Source organism: Camarhynchus parvulus, chromosome 3 (genome assembly GCF_901933205.1).
Source record: "Camarhynchus parvulus chromosome 3, STF_HiC, whole genome shotgun sequence".
In the NCBI taxonomy this organism is placed as follows: domain Eukaryota; kingdom Metazoa; phylum Chordata; class Aves; order Passeriformes; family Thraupidae; genus Camarhynchus; species Camarhynchus parvulus.
In genome coordinates this window covers 84,710,297-84,735,127 of record NC_044573.1, presented here as the reverse complement: position 1 = coordinate 84,735,127, position 24,831 = coordinate 84,710,297, and the positions used below count along the sequence as shown (strand labels likewise).

General features: G+C 34.4%; 1 protein-coding gene across 1 annotated transcript in view; it reads left to right on the top strand.

Moving 5' to 3' along the window:
* The window catches only part of CSMD1 (CUB and Sushi multiple domains 1), a 1,057,303-nt gene that overhangs the window by 856,468 nt on the left and 176,004 nt on the right, over positions 1 to 24,831 (top strand). The window contains exons 24-26 of the mRNA XM_030946379.1: positions 16,722 to 16,913; positions 21,333 to 21,459; positions 23,260 to 23,462. Of these exons, the coding sequence (XP_030802239.1) occupies positions 16,722 to 16,913; positions 21,333 to 21,459; positions 23,260 to 23,462 (522 nt within the window). The remainder of the gene's footprint in view (positions 1 to 16,721; positions 16,914 to 21,332; positions 21,460 to 23,259; positions 23,463 to 24,831) is intronic.

The following is a 24,831-nucleotide window of genomic DNA, read 5'->3' as shown; positions in this document are numbered from 1 at the left end:
TGAAATTGAATAATTAATATCATAAGACAGAGATAGGAGAAGTGATGGTCTAATCAATCAAGTTAATTAGTTCAGCTTACTTCCTATGTGATTGCTGAGTTCCTGTTACCCACAAGGCATCATCAACTGCCCTTAATTGTTGGTCTTTGTAGTACCTTTCTTTTTATTATTGCTATAGAAATTAAGAAGTAAAATTGCAGGTTGTTGTTAAAAAGACTAATGTGAAAGTCTGCTTTTTCATTTCTGTGCAACTAACTTTCCATCCTTTTTGATGGTGTGAATTCTGAAGGTTATGTTAAATTGAAAAATACAGTAGAAGATAAAGCTAATGATCAATGAGGACAGAAATATGGATAAAGAACTTATATCTATGTTTTCAGAATCTCATTAACAACATAGTAAAACCAAATTTCATAAACTCAGAATCCAAGATGTTTGTGTAAACTGTAGAAATCAGAATATAAGCAAATATAAAAAGGAAATCTAAAGGTTTCAAGTTCTATATGAAATCTGATGAAATTTCTCATGAAATCTTCTATAGAGGAAATTGATTCATGTAATACTAATTGGAAGCTGGAAATTATAGTTATCTTATTCTTTGATCTATAACTACAAGAACTTTCAGGAAAATAGATTTGTCCTGATAGGTAGAGGTATTTTTTTACTAGAAAAGACCATGAAAACATCTGTACTCTTTCTCAAGTTAACTATTTTGAGAAATTGAGAAATATTTTGAGTGAAAACTAAAATTAGTTTTTTTTTAAGGAAACAACTTCAGAAAAATGGAGAATATTTTAGCCTGAAATCGGTGGGCTAAGTATATATGGAGTAAGAGTCAATGAAATAGTAATTTGAGCAATAGCTGAACATGACTCTACCAGAGGAGAAGAAAAATGTGGAACAAAGAAGACAGTTTGTCAACTTTGTGTAAAACAAGTTTAAAAAGCCATTTCCTTATAGTGTGTTAGGAGGAATATGGTAAAGTGTCCACTTCCAGTATCTCTACACTGCTATCAGAGGGAATGACTGTGGACATTTGTATCTCTGTGCTGAGGAAATGGCAACATAAGTTTGATGACTTTAATTCCCAATGAGTAGAGGACATCAGTAGTGATCTGCATGTAAAAATTTAAGTGTATGCTTATTGACACATGTGACAGCTATTTTTAATTTTAGAAAATGTCTGTTATTCTTTCATAATTGCAGTTTTCTTATTCAGGGGATCTTTTTCCCCTCTGTCTGATTAGATCTATTCTTCCTAAGACACCTCTAATTTTTGTCGGGTAGAGAAGATTAGATACAGGGATTCCCACAGCTATTCCTGTTCACAGCTCAGTTAAAAGATTTCCCCATTCTGATATAAAGATACCAGTGCTTTGTGCTGTCATGTCAATGGCATTTAATGTTAAATTGACATTCATATAAAACCCAAATCTTATTGATGCCACACAGTGACAGGCAGAAAAAGCAAAACACAGCTGTCTGGTAAAAGTAACAGGCTGCAACTTTAAATAAGGAGCAATTCAGTACAGCTCCTGAATAACAAACAGGCAGTCTCCCCGCCATGCCTAAACACTCCCCTATCACAGTCGTGACACAAGAGGAAATTTAATAGTGTTTTCACTCCTCAGGCACTGAACTTACTCTGACTTGCATCACGAGTGCTTTCTTGAATCTCATTCCTTGAACATAGTGTCACTTTTCTTAGCTTTTGGAAAAACAAAAAATAATACCTTTAAACTTTATCATGCATGTCAAATACAAATGTTTTGTGACCCTCTGAGTAGCACCTAATGCTGCTACTATGTGATCTGTTTGGTCTTGCACAAATCCCTCAGCACTGTAGTGGGCTTGCACAATTTTCTCAGTAAAGTTCCCAAACATCTGAGAAGAAAACTCTCTTTCCCTTCACAGTACCATCTAGAAATCTCAAAACTCATTTATTTTCATGGTTCCTGATGATGGATGTCTATATTCATGATGTGTAGAGACCTTTACCACTATAAAATTGCTCCTTGGACTCTTCTGAGACCTGAGGGATTTTACCATATGCTTTGCACTGGCAGTTGTCTGTCTGGAATAGCATGAAGTTCCTGTTGGATCTTTAGACATCTTCTTTTTTAGGAGCAGCTTATCTAGCTCTCTATGGCAATTTCTTGGTTTCCCAGTCCTGTGCAGAAAATAATAGAAGTAAAAGCTTCACTTATCTGCAGATTAAACTTTAAAATATATTCTAATAAGTCAGTGGAAAGGTCCATCCAGAAATACTGACAGATACTATCTGTAGGAATGTGCCTGGCTGCACTGGCCCACTCAGTACAATATTCTGCCTCTCAACAGACTCCTCTGTGTTTCAGAAACATAAAGAACTTATTATAGATATTTTAAAGTCTGAAAATTATTCAGGAATTTGTGCCATAGTCTGTAGCTAGATTTTTAATTTCTGAAGGCCTGACACTGATCTGTCCCTGATTTGCTGCTGTAGATTAAAAATGACATTCCATGTTAGCTCCTCAGCGATTGTTTTTTATTTTTATCCTCCACTTCATTGTGATGTGAAATTAGACATTCTCCTTTACTTCTGTGCTAAGATGGAAATGAGGGCTGGAAAAAAAATCTCACAAATTATTTTTCTTTTTGAAAATGAATGTTGTGTCAGCCCAAATCATAATTTAATGGTAGCATCCTCAAATTTTGAATCCATGATGAGCATGATGACCATTCTGAAAGCAGAATTCTCGATGGCTATAATTTCTTTCAGAAGAGTTCAGGCCACTGAGCTATGCTCCAGTACACAGAACTTACCACAGATTTAGGATTGTGCATTGATAGAATTTTTTTCTTTTTAATGAGGTTTAATATTTTCATTTGCATTTATGACTTTTTATATTTAGCATAGGTAGTAGTTTTACAATATTCTCTTAATTGGTCTGAAGATACTTTTCAGTTCAAGGAAATAAATTTTTAAATGCTTTTTTTGTACATCATGCACTGGTTTAGCATTTATGGTATTCTGTTGCTGCTAAAGATTTAGTTCTGATTTTCAGTTTAAGTTCTGTGTTATGATCATTCTTTAACCCTTCTGCTTTCAAGGGATAGTGAAAGGTAGTGAAAAGGAGGTGAATCTGAATTGGTCTAAATTTATATAAATTGTTGAAACCATTTATAATAGTTAATTTAAGAGAAACATGAACTTTAATTCATTTCTTATTCTACAGTAATTGAAACGGTTAGAATGGCAGTGAAAACAATGTTCTGAAACTGCAGACTCAGACATTTATTCTAGCACACAATCAGTCTCAAATTCAGAAATATAGTGGCGATGCCTCAGGGTGTATAATGCCAGGTTAGCAGAACAATCCAGTAATGAAAAGAAACTCTTCCATTTTCCTTTCCATAACTAGTCTGTATATAAGATCTGTTCCAATTAGAACCTTCGGACACTTCAGTAAAAATGTGAGACACCAAAAACAAATATTATCAAATTAGTACATCTCAACCCCCCAATACATGTATGAGGTAGTCACAGGCCCTATTAAGAGCCGTACCATTATGTGACTAACCCCAAGTGAATGTAACCCCAAATGAATATTGCATGTATAGAAAAAATTCTTCTAAAAGAAAGCCAAACTTAAGACTTAAAAAACAAAAATTAATGAATGTAGAAAACAAATTAGAAATATTAATTTCACTTGAGTACAAGAATTATGATATCCTGATTAATAACATGATGACATCAGAGACTCTTCCCTTCTTCCTTCCCCAGAAAATTAAATTGCCTTCTGCTTCCAAAATACTCAACATTTACATAGTCTCCCCATTGCCCCATATCCTCAAAACTTTGTATGACCAAAAAATAATTGGTCTTATAGCAGTTTTTATAATTGAGGTTGGTTTTCATTTTTAATTTAAAGATGTGTATGAAGTTGCTACTCTGGCAAATAGAGTAGGTGCCAAATATTTTTTTATCTCTAAGACAGAAACAATGAAAACAATTTTATTAGGTGAATATAAGCACTACATTAACCTTCTGTTTGAAAAATTATGTTAACCCATGCTTTGTAGATGGAAATGCTGGCATGGTGATGTTTTGCATTTTTCCCATCTCAGGAAAATCTTACCAGATTTTTGGGGTACAGATCTTTAGCCATATAGACTTATGTGAGCAAATGCTACCCTATGAATGAGCACTCCAAAATATTTTTTCTCAACAGGCCTGGATTAGGATGGAGGTGACCAGTTTGTCCATCTGTATTGGGTTTGAATGGGATGGAGTTAATTTTCTTCAGTTAAGAAAACATCAAGTTAATTCTTCTTTCAGAAAGAATTTCTTCACTGAAAGGGTTGTCAAGAACTGGAAAGGGCTATGCAAGGAGATGATGTAGTTATTGTCCCTTGAAGTGTTCGAGAAACGGCTGGACTTGGCATTAATGCTATGGTTTAGTTGAGATGGTGATGTTTGGTCTAAGGTTGGACTTATGATTTGGAGATCTTTTCCAACTTTGGTAATTCCATGATTCTATGATACTTCAGCTAACACTGAGCAGTGCTTCACAGTGTTAGGGCCTCCTCTAGGGTTACTTGCTCTGACATGCCAGCAGGTAGGCTCAGCGTGGGCAAGAAGGTGGGAAACAACACAGATGACCTGAAGGGAATGGTGACACATGTCATGTCATGTCATGTCATGTCATGTCATGTCATGTCATGTCATGCTTACCAATTAAAATCTGGGTAAGTGTTTCTGAAGTAGCTGTTGCTAAAGGTCTGACTAGGTATCAGTCTGCTGTTGATATGTGATTGGGTTTGCATCACTTGTTTCGTTTTGAGGTGTTTGGGGTTTTTGCTTTGGTTTTTTTTTCACTTATTAAACTGTCTTTATCTTGACTGATTAATTTTCTTGTTTTTGTCTTCCCAATTCTCTTCAGATCCTGCTATGGGGAATTGTGAGAGCAACTGGGTGGGGGCTTACCTGCCAGCTGGGGTAAACCCACCAATATCCTGTGTCTTGTGGGTAGCCTGAGAAAGTGAGGATGAAGCTGTTTGGTTACAATATCAGGCATGTAAAAGCCAAACCTAGAGAGGAGGGAAAAAAGAGATAAAGAAGGGAATAGATAGATATGATGGGAGCTTGGAATAAATGAATCTGCAATATCAGACCAGGAAGTCCTAAGGAGGAGTACAGAAGGCGAGAAATGCACCATAGGGTATGGGGAAAGGTGATTTTTGGGACTAAAAGGCTAGGATACACACATAGGAGAGGAAGATTGCCAGAGGTACTGGCCAAGAAATAGAGCAAGTACATGGAGTGGAGAACTGAGACTTCATTGGTAAAAAGGAGGGTGCAAAAATGAAACTGAGAAGAGGAAGAAACACAAGAAATAGAACAGTAGTAGCACACTGTGTTAGGAGTACAGGCTGAGTAGTCCATGATTATTAAATTATGTTCTTCAAAAAATACTTGGAGTAAAAACTATGATTTTGTTTGAATTAAAATATGTGCATTGCAAATATACATCAACTAAATGAATATTTTTTTAAGAGCCCAGAAAAATTAAAAATAAAAATATTTGATTTCCAAATTTACATAAACTATCATCTTTAAGTCACTGAATTACCCCTCTGGGCATCGGGTTAGAAAGAAGGAAGATGTTAACTGTTTCTCATTTTCAATTAAGAAAAAAACCGGTTTGATATGTAGGTGGAAAAGGTAATTTGTTAAAGGTTATTGTGATTTAGTTCTGAAAATTACCAGCTGAAAGTCTCCTGACTTTTCCGTATATGGTTCAGAGATTCTTATCTTCTTAAAACCACTGGGTTTTCCCAGTTTTGTAATTCACATATATTATCAAGAAAAGGGCTGCTTTTTAAAATCTCTTGCTACAAACTTTAAAATGCAGTTAAGCTTTGCAGTTGAGAGAGAGCAGCTAGCAGAGATCACTGTGGGTGTCCATATGCATATGGTGCTTTACATTTATATTGACATTCTATCTTTAGAGTATGAAAGTAAGATGTTTCAGAGATGCCAATTCAGGTAGGCTTCTTTAGTGTATTTTTTTTTTCCTCTACTGCTGATGTATTCATCATAGCTTAAAAATGTGACTGACATTTGCAAGCAGATTCCAGCTAAATTCATAAACTCAGGAGTGATGACTTAAAAGATTGTATTGCTTTAATATCAAAGAAGTAATCATATTTGTAGCATTATTACAGAGACCTTAGTGGGAACAGAATCCATGAATTTGTCAATGCAGTGGTTTTAACAACAGAACTTCTCTACCTTCTTTGCCACCTCAACCTAAATTTTTTTTGGTCATATTTTAAAAAGAATCTATTTCTATGAAGCCATTATAGACGTTGTCATTATAGGCATGTGCAGCTGGATTTAATGAGTTTTAGCTGGGATTTGTTCCAGAAGTTTGCTCATTTCCTCTGTTTTTCACAAAAAGACTCCTGTTTATTTGCAGTGAATCATTTCCTCTTTTCCAAGTTTTAGATGAGTAGACACTAGAGTTACTGTTAATTTATTTCCACTGCTATAATTACTAGAATTTTCCCATGAGCAAGAATTCCTGCCTGAAAACTCAAAACACTTGAACAGAACTGCCAATATCCCATTGTTCTTTAACCTGGCCTTCTTGCCTATGTTGGCCTCATGTTGAATGAAAAATGATCATTTCTCATTTGGAATTATTGTCTCAACCCTATCTGTTGGGAAAGGGAGGCTGATAAGCAGTTTCTTAAGTCAGGTAAATGACCAGCACCTAGAAACCTAGGATGATGCAGTAATCCTTCTTTCAAGCTCCTTCTTGCTGCAATTCAAATGTAAGATCTGTTAGGTGCATTATTGTTGATTTGCTGTTAATTTATGGAAGCATTAACTATAACAGTCCAATTACAAAATTTAAGCTACATAAACATGAATATATTATTCTGTTCCATATTTCTAATACTCTTATGCAAAATTACAATCCTTTATAGCATATACTAGATATACATAAAGTATAGTATTTGATAATATAATATATAGCATATAATAATATATGATATAGTATATAATGCTGGACATTTCAAATAACTTGTGGGAGCCTCTGAGATCAAAGTTTGATCTTAACTTTCTTCTGACTGACTTTTGCCCTTTCAAATAAAATGAATTTTCAAGCAAAATCTAGAATTACTTTGTAAAGATTTTAACAGTTTAAATGAGGAATGTGAGTTTTTCTCCATTCCCTTTATTATATTAAGGAACTGTTTACATTTCAACAAATTAATATTGGTGACATCAAACTTAGTCATATTTTATAACTGAAGATTACCAATAAATAGGAAACAGAATTTTTTCAGATTTTTTTCAGCTAAACTATGTTTTTTAATGTCTCTAATTATTTAAAACATTAGGAAAGTTATTTCATAATAAACTTGAGATTATTCCTTCAGAAGTTTATGCATATTAAAATCACCCTGCCAAAACTATGTGTACATGATATATGGGCAGAATTAGGGATACATGTAAAGAGAAGACTCTTTGCAACAAACATAGTTAAAAATGAATGCTATAAACCTATTTATTTCTATTCCTTATGTTTCCATAAAGTTTCTAGATTGAAAGAGCTGCTTGAAACAGGATGATGAAAGGCAGACAAGATTTATGTCTTTCTTGTTACTCAGTTCTTCAGTGTATTGAGAAGTTAATTTTCAGTTCTGGGCACAATAACACTAGCCAGAATAAAAGGTGATATGTGCAGGTGGTTCACTTGTCAGTGTGTGAAGGAATAAACACAATTGGAAATGAAGGGGTTCTTTTAACTTTTGGTCCTGTTTGTGCCACACTGCTTTTTATAAGCTTTACAATGCTTTTACCATTTTTAATCCATTCTTTACATTCATGGTGACTTCATTCTTCTAAGGATTTTAGAAAAGACTGTGAGAAAATGAAGGAATTTGCAAACCCTTAAGTATTTTGTATGTGTTAAGTCAAAGTATCTTGCACTGTATAACGCAGGGGAAAAAAACCCAATTTATTTCTTCTCCTTTTTTTCCCCTCTCCCAGAAAAAGGATAAGACCAGTCTCTTCTAACAAGCCACCTACAGAATATTTTTAAGTAGTGGCTGTATCAGTCATGTCCTCACTGATTATAAAAGAGGATTTAGACTTGGAAATCCTGAACAAATCTTTCCGTAGATACTTGAAGTTAGAGTTCTTAAACACACATGGAACTTCACCTTTAATCCCTGCTTCTTATATGGAGTATAAATTGTGATTAATTATTCACCTGCTTGCTGATTGCAAAGTTTATTTGTATGCTTTCTATATATGCACATCAGTCATCTTGCTGCAGGCACATATATTTGCATACCCATCTCTCCTAAGTATTGTTATTCATGTATTATCCCTCAATGAAATAATAAAAAAAACCTGTCTTCTGCTACCTGGCTACCCATATTTAACTTGCTTCTTAAATTTGCAGTTTTTTATTTGTATAAGGGGACACTGTAGCTGAGAAAGGGAGAACAAAATGATTGAATGGATAAATGGACAAAAAGAACCTGGTTTGAAATGGGTGGGAAAAGGCCTTAGAACTTTTGGTAACATATTTATAACAGGAGAAAGCTACAGAAAAAATTATTGTAATTTTATATTCAAAAGACCTGTTATTGACAACATGTCCTAAAAATCTCTATTTTACGTATTTTGCAGGTTTACATTATTTTTTTACACGTTGCTCATGTTAAGAAGAATTGCTGAAATTCCTATTAGAAATTATTATCCATTGAATGACTGTTTCATCCAAATAGTCAAAATTAATTGCCAATTGACTGCAAATCTTTTGAGAAAATAAAATTATATTTTTGTTTCCAAAGGGTACAAAGCAGTTATTTCTGATACCTCACTATTAGCCACATTATCCAAACACACTTCTTTCTATAGATTTTTCTATCATTCTAATTAGATAGAGATTTTGTAATTGGCCATTTTTCCAGTATATGTGTTTTTCCTGCAGCTGTAGGTTTCAAGACACTGTTGCACATAAGTGGTTCCAAGATAGAATGAAAATGCCAAGAACTCTTATTTTAAATTGCATAGATTTAATTAAATAGGTTATGTTATTGATGTTTAGTATGCAACAACCGCAGAATGAGTATTTGTTGACTTTACACGCATTTAGAAATCCATTATATACTCTGAACATTAACTCAAGTACCATTTCATACTTTTAATTACTCTTTAGTAGTTCAAAAAGATTCTGTGTTAAACATATAGACTACATTTATGAGCTTAAATTACTTCAGATTTAGGCAACTGTGGAAGAATCACTGGTTTCCAATGCTTTCATAGTACCTTTATTTTAGAGTGAAACATGTTAATATTTCCTTGTGTGTACTGAAATAGGATTTTTATAAGCACTTATCATTCTTTTGAATTTATCCTGAAATCTTTTATTGCATCACTTTAAGAAGCTGAATATAGGTTATACATTTTGTGTGTGTCCTTTCATCCATGGCAAGCAGAAAAGAGTGCCTTTTCACAATGGGCATGGGCAGAGCCCACCCACTCTATACGTACATTATACTAAGTGATATCATTATTAGAGATTATTAAAGAGTATTTGGCATTCCTTTGGTGTTTATTATATAAGCTGCAAACCCCTTTTTCCATTCAAAATAACTAGCCCCTCATGGCTTATCTGGTGAAATTTTCTTAGCATATTTTCATTGCAATAGTATTTCCTCATCTTTAACAAACAGTAATATTATCAGGAAATTATATGAGTATATACTTACTCATCCAAGCCAAGAGTATTGATACTGTTGATCTACACCTACATGCTATAGTTTTTATGTTTTAAGGACCTTTTCATCTTTAAATTAGACATCTGAAGTCTTGAAAATAACCCAGCTGGCATTTCTTTTAATATGTCTTAACAGCTTTTTCTGTAGGCTTTTTATGTAGAGTTCTTACTACAAAGTAGCAGAGTTCAGGGTAACAGAAGTTACAGCACAGGTTCATGCTTTTGAATTTACAAGAAGAAATATTTATTTGGCAGTTGCAATGTTCGGGGATTGTATCTGAAGCCAAGGTTCCATAGTCTCAAAAGTGAATTGATGCAGCATCAGGATGCCCAGTATCTGGGCATCTGTCCAAATCTGATCTAAATCTGGCACAAACACGTGATTGAATTCCTTTAAAATTGATGAGTTCATACAGAAGAAAACTTGTACACATTTTGTGCTTTGATGGCAGTTTTATATATGATTGGCATAAAGTCAGCAAACAATAATGAATTCAACATAGCTGTAAATAAAGCTAAAATGTCAGAAGCGGTTGAATAAATTTGCACTATGGGACCACAATATCAAGGGCTATGATATTACATCTATTTTATTGTCAGTTCTAGTATTTCCTCTTTTGTAAAACTGTTATCTCATATCTCCGTAAGTGCAGTTTTAATTGACATAGATATTTTTTGCAAAACATGAACAAGGTTTACTAAGAAAGAAAAAATAGGAAGAAATAAAGCCCCACAACCTAATTTCTTGGCTTGTATTCAGATCACTAATAACACTGTGCTCATATGTTCTACTAAATCAGTCCTAATGTAACGTGTATCAACATACCTTTCTGTAGGAAGTAAAAATTGGATGAGTACCATAGCTCACAATTCAGTGTCTTTGTTTATTTTGTCCATTCATAGACATGTCTTAGCGTTGAACTCAAGGTCAGAGTCAGAAATTAGGGATCAAGTACCTAAACATTGCTAATGCACTTTTTAGGTGCATACTTTTTCATGTGTCTGGCTTTAGAAGAGAGTTCAAAATGCCTTAGTACTTCTTCTAGTAGGAAATTACTTGGTTTACATTACTTATTTTTCATATACCCACTGTAAGTCTACATGCAGTGTAAATGCACACGTATACATAGTAAGTAAATGGTATTCTTCTTTTCAAAGTGAGCGAAGGGAACGTTTGTAGATACCTCAGGATGTTGTCAACTTCTTTTATAAGTACACTCTGAAGTACAGAATCCCTGAAAATTTCCCTTGGAGACACAAAATGAACACTCTCTTCTTTGTATTGACTACAGGCTTTGGAGGGTACAAACTTGAAGCTGAACTGAGAGTTCTGCTTCATGGATGCATGTAGCACATTCCACCCACTAACTGATAGAAAAGCTAGTCCAAGGAAAAAGCATGAGTGCACATAGTATGGACATCAAATCTGCAGGTTCATTGCTTTGCTGCCCAAATTTACTTTTATTATACTGTACTGCTTACTAGTGGAGCACAGGGGCCATCATAATTAAACTGAGTTGAAAAAGGTTGAAATTAATAGTCTACATATATTTACAAATATGTCAATGATTTTTACCCCGACAACTGGTATTTCTATATTCTTGATTATTTACATCACATGTGACAGAGTAAATCCCATTGAATAGTGCCAAGAAGTTGCAGGCAATCATCAAGATGTATTCTAGCTGGTTTGGTTTTAATTTAACATGCTTTTATGCATTCATTGTTCTGAAAATTCTATAATGAAACTCAAGAATAAGATAATTGGCAGCAATTTGCCAACACAATAATCTTTCTCAGCAGTAAGAAACTTGGCTGAATTTCTCTGACACTGGCTTGCTGCAATGTCAGGTAAACTCGAGTACTGGGATTGTGTGGAACTCATGGCCATATTCCCCTGTTGTAAAAGTTCATAGCATCTGCTTTAACACTGAAGTTCTGTTGCAACATTTCTACAAAGATATTTCACAAAAATGTGATCCTTTATGATAAATTACTCCAGATTTACAAGAGTATCAGGGAAAAAGGGAATTAAACGTTCTGGGTTCTGTGTATGAGAGGAAGGGGAAGAAACTGGGGAAGAAGAGCACAGGGCAAGATACTGCTGTGTTTACACATGATGAACAACACCTACATGCGTGTGAAATAGCCCAATTTTTAATATGTCTGCTGATAAACAATGGTTGTCTTGCTGGTGGAGAAATGTAGTGAACATGGGGCCGCACATTATGTACTATAATTCTTATAGTTTTTTCTAGAGTATTCAAAGTGCAATATTAAAAATTTAGCATAAATGCCAGCAATTAGTTTGTTTGAGGTTTTTGAGAGGATTATTCTTGAAATACAAGAAGTTTGAAATACAAAAAAAAAAAGCATGATATTGTGCAAATAAACTTAAATTAAGAGTACTGCTGAATTCTTCATGAATTATTAATACCTAGAAATTAAAATCAAGGTGATTTTTGGTAGAAATTTTTGATAGAAATGTCTGAATAATCTTAAAAAACCAACAAATACTGAAGGGTTTAACGTCTCAAGGACATTTAAAATTAGGTTTTCTATTTTTTCTTCCAATTAAATATTTTTATTTGCATGTTATTTTTTAATTTATAGTTTGTGAAATAGGAAATGAAATTCTAGCACTTAACACAGTAACTTGTTATATTCTCTAGGATCATCTTATCTGACACTTTACCCCAAATAATTATTTGATTTTGGTTTATAATGAACTGGCAGAAAAATCTTGACTCTCCTGTTGCCCATACAGTCTTAAAAATGTTAAAAAATATATTTTAAAAGGATCAAATTTTTAAAAAAATCAATATAGTTCTGGAAGACACTTAATGTTCTTTGACATAGGTACAGGCTGAGAAATTCATGCATGTGCCACTGTGTAATAGAGTGTTTTTAACAAACTTGTGTTTTCATATTTATAATTTTCAGAGGTACTTTTTTGTTTACAGATACAAAAATGCAGTGCAGTGAGTATCTGTAGCATGTGAGGCTCTTGAAGAAGTAGGCAATTCACCTTGGGACAGACAGGTAAAAAACTATATTCACAGGCAAAAAAAAAATAGTATAAGTTGGAGTATATTTAGGAATTTACAAAGCAAAGAAGGTAAAGTACCTTTATATTTATGGATATTTAAAGATATAAGTGACCTATAATGATTATATGACCTATTTATGGGGCAAAATAAAAACAAAAATATCTTTTCCTCAGTCCTGTTTCAAGCAAGAACAGACAAAGTGCAGGAAGGCAGGCTATAGTAGACTTCTCTCAAATTTCTAAAGCTTGTGACATGATCTCTTTAATTCTTCACATCTTTCATGTATGTTTACACCTGTGCAAAACTGAATACTAACTGGAGTACATGAAATTATAGCAAGTCAGAATAATAGTTTTATCCCAGTCTTGATACCTTCTTTAGTGGAGATGGCTGTATAGCAGACTAGGAAGGCTGGTTCATCCAAAAGTCCATTTCATTTCACCCAGATGTGTCTGTTGATCTTATAAAAGATTCTACCTCTCCCTGACAACCTTGTCTTCTTTATGTGGTACAAGGTATTGGACAATGAATCTCTCTAACTATATATCAGTGTTATGGAAAGTTTTTTTCATGGGAAGCAAGTAAATTCTTTATTCAGGGGGGTTTCATCTGTCAATCACATGCCACTGCATTTGATAACCAAATGTTGCACCTAATAAAGAATGAGAAAGTGTCTAAGAGCAGTGGCAGAGAAATAGTGTTGCACTGACTCATGCTGTCAAATCAGCAGTAAAATATAATGCTATCTATCAAACAACTTACATTTTCAGGGTTTTACATAAATGTCTCTGTATGTTTAATAAGGAGATTAAAATAATGAAATATAGCTATGTCTTGTGAAGTTCAGCTCATCTGAATGACCAAATTGCTGTGGTTCTTTATAGTGTGTGAAGAGAAATAGACCTTTTTAGAATTGTCCAGTCCATCCAATCTACTTTTTTCTTCCTTAGTATGAGATTAATCATATTTCATAAGATACTTTTAACTCTAAAAGACGGAAAAATGTTCAGATATGACTGTTTATGTCAAATAATTGCTGAGAGCCAATTAAAATAATTACTGTTATTTTTCTTTCTTTTTTCCTTTTTTTTCCACAAATATTTGCTGGGATATGCAAATATTCAGATGGAAACAATCTTTTTGCAAGGAAATCATGATAAATCTCTATAATCCTTTTGTAGTGTGTGTGGTTATGATAACTCCATCTGACATGAAGACTACAGTTCTGCTCGTAAATGAAGCATTGGCAGGGCATGATATGGGGAAGTGATTCTTTAGACTGACAAAATGTTAGAGTAAATGCTAACTTGCCTCTATCTTGCTGCCATCTTTCTTGGACTTTCCCAAACAATCTCAGGCATAATACAGTAGACAGATAGCTGATTTCCCAGAAAGGACTTATAAACAGCCATGCTCTTTTAAAGGATAACTGAATTTAAGAGTGCATTACTTTGGTCAGACTATTATCATTGTTCCTGAGACCTGATGTTTCTCTAGATATTAGCGCAGTGTCTATGTGATAGAACAGCATTCAGTTCTGGCCTACTATAAAAGGAAAGAGTATGGGCTCAGTTAAAAATAAAGGTAAAAAATAAATGTCTGCAGGGCAGACATTGACCTGACTGATCTGAACACCAGTCGATATAAGGGGTAGATTGGTTTCCAGGAATTTATATTTTTCTACTGACAATTGAAGTGGCCTAGACTAGTTCAAACTTAGCCTTCTAGTTTTCAGTATCCTGGGTTATAACAGGTAAATCCTAACCTTTGTGCCCAGTTAATGAACAAAGAAAACAAAGGTATTTTGTGTTTTCAGTGATGTCAGTTGATAGATATCTTTAGCATTTCTACAGGAAGAAAAGCTCTGTAACTCCTTGCAGTTTTTTTCAGCTGGGATTGATCTCATTGCCAGGAGAAAGGCAACAAGAAAAACAGGATACCAACTCTAGCTTGTGTATTTGTAAAATAATTAAAGGTTGCCTGTAGATATGTTATTTAATACTTAGTGAAAGACCTCACATAATCATAGAATGGTTTGGGTTTGAAGGGACCTTAAAGATCATGTAGTTCTAACCCTCCTACCACAGTGTGAGAGCCTGGAAGGATTACTGACTTGAAGCATTCAGAGGCGTGTGGGGATGTGGGGGTGTGTGAATTTGTGTGTAGCAAGGGGCAGCCTGAGTCTCACTCTGGTGAGGTGATGAACTGCTCCTTACAACCCACCCTTTCCCCAGGCTGTATCCCAGCCCTGCAGTGGCTGCCAATCCCTGGCACACTGGAGGCAATGCTCCACACCTGCCTCTGGACCCCCTAACCCAGCTCCTAAGTGTCCAAATGACTGCAAACCTCACCTGGGGAAGGGCCCAGGAAAAGCCAAAGGGTACTTAAAGCAAGACACAAGGCAAGCACATTTGACCCTGCCTCCTCTTGGAACTTCTATCAGCTGAACACCACTGGAAACAGGAGTGATGGCTATGTTTGTTCTTTTCTACAACTTTTTTTTTCTTTTCTTTTGTCTCCTAATTACGTAATCTTGGGATTTTGAGTAATGTTTTGAGAAACTTAAAATCGATGAGGCTTGGAGCTCGCTAAGTTGAATGGGCCAAGTGAATTCTTTGAGAAGTGTTTGTTTCATGTTGATTGAAGGCTGCTCAAAACCTTTTGCCAAAGTTCTCTGATTTTCTAAAGGTGCCAGTAAAAGCTTTTTTTGTTATTTTGACCTCTTGGGTATCTTGTTAGTATTTCTCCCCTGCATCTAACTCAGAATACATGAACAACTGTAAGCCCTTTTGAAATTCTCACAGATCAGATTTCTTGGGGCCTTACACATGGGCAAGGACACCTTCTACTGGAACTGGTTGTTCTAAGCCACATCCAGCATGGCCTTGAATACTTCCAGAGAAGGGGTATCCACAACTTCCCTGAGGAACCTCATGTAGAGAATGCACTGAAACCAGAAAACTGAAGACCAACAGCCTGATTCATAACCACTTATATAAGCTGTTCAGTAAAATAAGGACAGAAAAATGGAAAATATTTGTGGAGTCAGAATTACTTTGGTTTGGGGACATGGCAGCAATAAAGAAGAATCCATCCCTCACTATGAAGAAGAATTTGGAGTTAAAAAAGATGAATTTGGAACCACTCTTTATATTATTCCAGGAACAGGAACTGAAGGCAAAAGAAGAGATATAGAATGCATCTTTACATTTTAGCAATGCTGCATGAAGACCATCAAGAGAGTAATGCATAAAATATGGAAAGAGTTGTAGGTGCTCAGAGCAGATCTGCTCGTTCCATGGATCACAGAGGGAGGTATTTATCCTACTCAGCATGTTAATAGGCCAGAAAGGAGAATGCAAATTGAAAATGAGTGTGGGAATACTTCCTTTCAGCAGAGATGAAACTGAAGCTATGCTATCTTGAGACTAGAATGGATGAAGTATCCCTTGCACATGCTTCCTGAGTTACCACTGTGGTCTCTTGATGTCATTACTGAGATTAGGTGAGGAGGTGAAGCTTCTACTTGGTGCCAAAACCAGGATTGATTAATATTTCCTTCCCACTGAATAAAAAAGAATGAAATATAGAAGTGGTATAAATTAATTAATTTCTCACCAATCTCTTTTAGAATAATATAGATAAGATGCTTTCTTCAATAAGCAAATGTCATAATCAAATGTCAAGTTAATAATTAGTTCCTAGTCTTTCAGTTTCTGATTTACCCAAATTATATACCATTTATTTTTGGTCACTGTGAATACATCTAAAGTCATTGAATCATAAGAATATAATTTGCATCAGAATCAAATTCATTGTTATTATATTTTATTTGGTATTTATATCTCCATGTCTTTTTTTCTTTCCCCATTTCTGTTTGCAGGTTTTGACCTAGTAAAGTGTGAAGATCCTGGCATACCAAATTATGGTTACAAGATACGAGATGAAGGACATTTTATAGACACTGTCATTTTATACAGCTGTAATCCTGGCTATACAATGCATGGTAGTAGTATTATGACCTGCTTAAGTGGAGATCGAAGAGTTTGGGACAAACCTTTGCCTACTTGCATAGGTAATATGGATTGTGACAGTGTTCTGGTATGATTGGTCTGGTGGTTCAAGAAAAAACCCAAATAATCTGTCTTTGTATACTTCATGAGATGATAATGGTTTAAATATATTTTAGATTTCAAGTAAAGATTTAATGTGGACATGGAAGTTTAATGTCTCTAAAAAAGCTGGCTTGCTGTTAATCGTTATGAAACTACTGGAAAACACTTTTCTATGGAGCAGCCTTTAATGGAAGACAACTGTTCTGATGAAGCCCTGGGTCATTGAGTCTGATATACTATCACAGGCAGTGGTATTGTCTAAACACTTCATAAACTAAGAAAGCCCCATCATAAAGCAAATAAGGTTGAGCTTTTTTTCCTTATCTATTTTCATCAGATATTATTTCAGCACCTCATTCTTATGAACTTTTTTCCCAAGTTTCATCACACATTGCTGTATTTTTTTATCTGTGTGCTCTGGAGTCCTTGTTGCTGTGCTAAGATACCCCATCTGTCAAAGCCTTGAGGTACACCTTCCCTGGGAATATCACATCTTCAAGTGCCTAAAACTTTGTTTCATTACAACCAATGGAAATGTTAAACAGAGAATTACTAGCCAACATGCAGAATAACTGAACACCAGTATTGCTGTTATCCATTGTACCTTTACTAGGCAGTTTGCATCCTCTAGTTTTGCTTTCCAGTCCAGAAATTGCCAGTGACTTCCTGACTTCAATTTTCACATGGAGTTCCCATGAGTCTTTCCTTCTGTGTGTCTTCTGATACTTAGTTTTTGGCCCTGCTGCCTGCTGCTGGCAGGTCACCAACTGCTTTCAGCACTCACCTCACCTACAGGTTCTCTGCTTGTTGCCCTTCTCCCACTTTGGGGGCTACATGCTCCATTTCTGGACTTCTTTCCTGCTGAACACATTCACAAACCTGCAGTCTACAAAACAGCAAGCTCCTTCCTTTCAAAAGTTCAGCTTAAGCTGAAGTTAAGTGCCAGAAAAACATCAGTGAACGGCATTTCTGCTGTTTTAGTAGAGGTTATTTTCCCCACTTGATTCTAGAACTTTATCTGTAAGTTTTCTTCTATATATATGAGAGGTCAAAGCAACTATTCAGTTGTGATTTAAAGACTTTTCCAGGCTCTTTATGCATTCAAGTCCTCATGCTCTTCAGTTTAATTTGTTAGCTTCCTTTTCCTCCAAGTTTGCCCTTTTGTAGAGAAGACCCATAATTAGTCCTACCTTTGCCTATTTCTCCATGTAATTTAAATGAAGTCATTTCTCTAAGGTAATTTTCTGCAGTATTTTTTTGTGCTTGTGTTCACTACCAAGACTTAGAATCGGCTCTAAAATACTTGTTGGTTTCAAGTCTATTGGGTGAATAAATCCAACTATCTACTTATTTCCTTTTCTCTGTATGATGATTTGTCTTCTAATCTATATTTGGGATGTTAAAATTTTTAACATATAACAATAGAAATAGGAGTAATTAAAAAAAAGAAAAGCTGTATATTCCAATCTGACCTGGAGGAAGCTAGGGAACCCAGGGTCAAACAAACCTAAAGAAAATTGCCATCTTTGCTCCAGTAGAACAGCTTCTTTGGTCCTTCTTCAAATACTTTTTGACCAATATGTTTGTTTTTTCACTCTGACCTTATTTAGATTATTAGTGTATTCCTACCATGTAATGCTCCTTCTAGTCACGTATTTCCACCTGTATTTCCAGTTTCTTCATACTTTGCTTTTAAGCTGTGTTAAGAAACTGTATTTCCAGTTTCTTCATACCAATATGCTTTTAAGATTCTACATTTCACTCAAGATTTTCCCTCTATCTTTTTTCTTCTTTTTTTTGTCTTTGTACTTTGATTTTGTACCTTGCATTACTAGATTTGGTTTCTGTATTTTATTTCCAACCTTTTGGAATAATTTATTCCAGAATATCTTGAGAATCTTATTTCAACTCTAAGTGAAATCATGTCCCTCAATCAATAGAATAATCAGTTTTATTTTGGTATTCTGAGAGAGATTTTGGTCTTCTTTTCTGTCTGTTCAACCAAAAGATATCTTTCTATGTGCTTTTATCTCTCTACATATATTTTTAATTACTGTCCTTGTTCCTCTCCTTAAAATAAAATTTGGGGATTGCATAAATTCTGTATAAACTGCCTCTTTTCATTTCTAGTTTAAATAGCTTCTGGACCATTAATTACTTCCCCAAGAAATCAAATGTTCACTGTTCTGTCTTAAAATCTTCTAAAAGTGTTTTCTTCTAAACAGTCTCTTACAGTCTGTAATCTTCATTAAATTATGGGGAGTTTTTACTGTTCTGTGCACAGGAAATCTTGCCATGAAGATCCCTGAAAACTCAGTTATATATCAGCAGATTATTTCAGTTTTGCTTCCCTCCCCCATTAGACTTATAAGATCTATTCTTCTATCAGTTTTATCTTTTGTTATCACAGTTTTATCTTTATCTACTTTGATTTGAATGATTTGTTTTTCTTCCTTTTTCTGAAGTGTCATGAAGTTCCAAACATCACTTCCTTTCTTAGAAACATTTTCTAAAAATCTTTGGTTTTGGAGATGCATTATTTTTTCTTGTAGACTAGATCAGATTTTGATATTTGCTTTTCTCTTTGGTGACATTTATATTCTTCTTTGTATTCACTATCATTTCAGTCTCATTCACAAAAAAATCAAGCATATGCATAGACATATTCCACACATTCTACACTTAGTAATTTTTAGCCATAAACTGTTATATTGGTCTTAACGTTCATTTTCATTTTTTCTATGTTCTAAACCTTAATGAACAAAGCCAGTGAATTATTTTAATTCCTCCTCTAGAAGCTTCCAGAAATGTTGAAGTCACTTCCATTAGTTATAGTATAAGTGTTTATATAATATATACTTTGAGGTGCTGGTTTTACAGTGTGCTCATTTATACATATTGGAATATAAATTTTTGAATTATTTTTATAATTGCTTATGAAAGTTTACTTTTTATCTGCTCCTAAAATGTATTTTTAAAAAATATATGAAATACATGATGCATCATCCCAAATTTTATGATGTGTTCTTTTCTTAAGCAAGCCTTCTCAGAATTTTAAATCAAGTATGTCAATTAGTTTGAGTTCAAATTTTGGGTTCACTGAGTTAAATTTAGTTCTTTGGTAAACACAGTACTGTATCAGTAATTTCTTTTCTGTAGTTATCTACCACAGTGATTATTGCAATCCAAACTTTCTTGTATAATGGAAATTAATTGAAATCATAGAAGAAGGTTACATGTGAAGAAATTTTGTACTTAAGTTTCTTTCTGCTGTGGTTCTGTATATAGAATGTAGTGTTTTGAGGGATCAAACCAGCAGGATAAACGAGAAATCATTTCCTATGGTAATTTTCCCTCATGGTAGCAACTTGGTTGTGAGCAGTGGCTTGGTGGCATGTAGAAAGATTAATATTTGTTAGGAGTATTGCTGATAGATTATTTGGTCCAACTGCCATGTTTTTTCCATCATCTCTGTCTTACTATGCTTGCTGTACAGCTGTGCTTGAATGAATCCCCATGGTAGGTTTTTTTAATAACCTCTAAGGCAACACTATAAATGTAGTAGAAATTCAGGTACATCACTTAATTGAAGAATCACGGATCCTTTTTGGTTTAGTGGAAATGATTGTTACACAGTTCTCTTTCATTAGGATGTGTCTTTACACTGGCCAGACAACAGAATGATGCCCTAAACAAGCAACATAAGAATAATTTGATTATGGATGTTTATCATTGCCATTGGTCTCTCCACAAAAACAGCATTGATAGTAAAAGTGTTTTAAACCAGATGCCACATACTATCAAATTGTAGCTTTCTGATTTACTCTCTTGATCTGCAAGCATATGGCATTTAAATTTTTAAATACTGAAGGAAATTGCTAGGCAATACCTGCTGCTTTTTAGTGTACTGAAACCTGAAACTTCATAGAAGCAACTTGAAAGCATTACACTAAAATAATTTTGACATTACAGCAAAGCAGAAAGCTATTTTAATTATAACATTCAATGCTGCAAAGTTTGAATTCAAACATTCATTGTTAGAAAGGATAAGCATGTTAGATGGGCAATTTCTGAAACATTTTTCTCTGTTGCTTATGCTAAAATTGTGCTTTTGTAGTCTCAGTACATATTGAATCTGTCTGGTCAGTTAAGTAACCTAATCACAGTTTTATGGTTTATTTCTTTATAACAAGGTAGGCGTGAGATCATTGTGTTCATTTTTAACTTATGTACGTGTCCTGGTTTATATGTATGTCTACTACTTCAGAAGTGTTAGGTCATTCTGTTAACTTTTTAGAAAACACGGAGATGTGGAATGGATCGAAAATGGAAGTGCCAATTACTATAGTCTCATTAGAAATTTCCTCCTCGTTTTGCAGCTGAGTGTGGTGGTCGAATTCATGCTGCCACATCGGGGCGCATTTTGTCCCCTGGTTACCCAGCGCCATATGACAACAATCTTCATTGCACTTGGATTATTGAAGCAGATCCAGGAAAGACAATAAGGTACATGATTAATTTCCATATTTATGGTGGAATTCAGTATGTTATAAATTTTTTGTCATTCTCATATTTTTCTACACAAGCTGCTGGTTTTCACTGGCATAATCAAGGTATCCTTCTGTAAGGTGTTTCATCAATCAGGTGCTGCTTGCCTGTTCAGGCATAGAGTCCCTGGATTTGGGGCAAGATAAGCAGCATTCAAGGCACATTTGAGTATTGCCTCACCCAAAAGTTGTCTTTTGCACCAGGGCAACACCAAATTCCACAAACAAATGCCAGAATATGTTAATTAGTAGTATTAAACAGCTTACATAAGGGTGAACATGAACCTCAGGAATCTGCATAATAAAACAATTCTCATGAATCACAAGGAGAAAAAGAATGTTGCATTCCCTCATCCTCTCCACAAGATAGCTCTGCCAGCGCACCAATGCCATCAGTGCCAGGGCAAAGCACAGGCCCATTATTTGAATTAACATGTTCCCAAATTCAGCAAAATGAAGAGTTAATCAGTGAAACCAACAAACTCCGTGACCTGGACAGGAACTTGACACCTAGTTACCACCATAGCTATAGAACCTTCATACAAAACTATTGTTATCTCAAGACCTATATTGGGCCCTGAAAAAGCCTTTAGTGAGTAGACATTGTCCTTCCTCAGCAGAATGGGGCGGGGAGAAAATAACATGAGAAAATAAACTTGTGAAAATAAACTCAGTTTAATAAAGCAAAAGCAAAGGTCCATGCATGGAAGCAGAAGAAAACAAGATTTATTCTCTGCTTCCCATCAGTAGGTGATGGCCAGCCAGCTCTTCAGGAGCAGGGCCTCAATATGTGTTGCTCTGGAAGACAAATATAATCACAGAATATTCTGATTTGAAAGGGACTCACAGGCAAAACAATATAATTAAATGACAAATTAATTATTCAGTGGGAGGTTCCCCCACCCCCCATTTGTTTTTTTTGTAATCCTGTTTCACTAAGACAAATATTGAATTTTCACCATCATGGGCCATTTCAGTGCATTTTTGTTTAAATAGCAATTTTCAAATTAATGATTTCCAGTAAAGAACAAATAAGATGAAGAAATGTCAACACACAACTATTTGAAACAAAAAAAAAGAGACATTTTGATATTTACCTATTAGAGTTCTTCGGCACTAAGAATGTAAACATTCAGGACTTAGAGACAATGCAGATTTGACTTAGAAGATAATATTCCTGAACATCTTATTAAATATAATTCTTTGCCTGAAGATAAATACAGATTATTTTATTATAGTACAATTTTATATTTTATGAATTTTAGCAAAAATCCAATCTAGTCTATTTTTTCCCTTTTTATGTGTAGGAAAGGAAATGCCGTGCTTACAGGACTTCTTGTGCTATGTGTTCTACTGTCCAGTAGCTGCTATAATTTCTTAGTTGCGTATAATTCAAGCAAAACAGCATTCTTGCTATCCTCATTTGAATAAAAAGACTAAACCTTTGATGAAATCATAGTTTGTATACCATAAAACATTTAACAAAAAAATAAGATAATTTATAGGCTTATAGGTTAAGTCTTGAGGACTTATGCCCTGTAATAGCATTTTCTGTCATTCAGACATTTATAAAACAGAACTGCATGACTCTTACAAGATCAGCCTGTTCAATGAGAGAAAAAAATAACTCTGCTGGATTACCAGGTCTTTTTCAATCCTAAACACCATCTTAAAAGTACAGTTTGGGAATGATTGCTTGGAGTTTCATGTAATTGTGTTTAACAAGTAATGCACAGTACTTTTACTTTTTTCTTTGCAGTCTGCATTTTATTGTTTTTGATACTGAGGTTGCTCATGACATCTTGAAGGTATGGGATGGGCCTGTTGAGAGCAACATACTTCTCAAAGAGTGGAGTGGCTCGGCTCTTCCAGAGGATATTCACAGCACTTTCAACTCCTTAACATTACAATTTGACAGTGATTTCTTCATCAGCAAATCAGGCTTCTCCATTCAGTTTTCAAGTATGTAAATATTTTTCTTCTCCCCAATATAATAATTTTATATTTGTATACATTATTCCTATACTTATTAACTCTTTCTCAACTCTTTTTCAACTTCCTCTGTCTTTAGAAGAAAAGAAATTATGTTATTTTAATTATGTGATGTGTTTATGCAAATGGCTACTACTAGGGAGAATTTTTGGATTTACTTTGAATGTTTTAGGTTTTTTATTCCTTGTTTTCCGCAGCAACCACATACTTAGCGTTATCTAATTAGCATTACTTAACAAGTCAAAATGGTCTGCACATACAGAACTATTCTTCTGCACCAGTAATCTTAAATATTCCCCCCCAGTCTTAACTAACAATGTATTATTTCATGTTTATTGTTTATGTTGGTTGGGTTTTTTTTTCTCAAAATATTGGCTGCATGATGCATGATTTTTATGACCTAAACATTCTTTGTATGATTAAGATAAAGAATACGAGACACTTTACCATATTGAAAAACACTTAAAAATTTACTATTAAACTAATCAAAATGATCTTTAGGTATAAAGTGAAAGCTTCTCTGTTAATAGAGAAGTTATGATCAATATTGTACAAGAGATCAATATTTTAAAACTAGTTATGTGGAGTTTTTCTATGTTATTTTGACCTCAAGATGGGCTAGGACACAAGAGAATATATCTTTGTCTTTGCATCCTTATGTGCCTAGATATAATGTATGTATTTCTCATCAATACCTGGGAAAATTAGCAATTAATGTGCATGAGTAGAAGTATTTACACACATTAATCCATATCATCCATAGATGATGTCATTTAGAAGTAAGGGGTCCTAATCAGGTTTCAGTCATTATTAGTTGCATGAAGATGTAAACCTGGGGTTTTCCTAGTCTCTAATTCTCTCGTGCATTTTACATTTACCTATTTACTTAATTTTCCTGTATTTTTCTGAAGGCTGTATCTGCCTCCCCTAAAACACTCTTTCATCAACCTTAAAAAACTAGTTAAAAGTATGTAAAATGAATTAAAGTCAAAGGGCAGAATAAATGTTTCTAAGGTTTCTCACCAGTGTGCTATATAATATGCTGCTTTTTTTTTTTTTTTTTTTCAGAAAACAATATAAGTTTCACATTTTTGGAAATAAGTGGGGCTTTTTTTCTTGTTAGGATTAGCAAACACATTTAAGGTTTTATTATATGAAAATAACTTTATGCCCCCATTTTGAAAGGACAGAAATGTTTAAGCAGTTTGGTTTATCAACCATTCCTTGAACTTCAGTGGTGATAGGAGTGAGTAGAAGACAATTTAAAGCTATAACACAGAATAACTGATTTTCCTGTCCTAGTATAATAACTGATGGATGCACTGAGTGATCGTGCTGA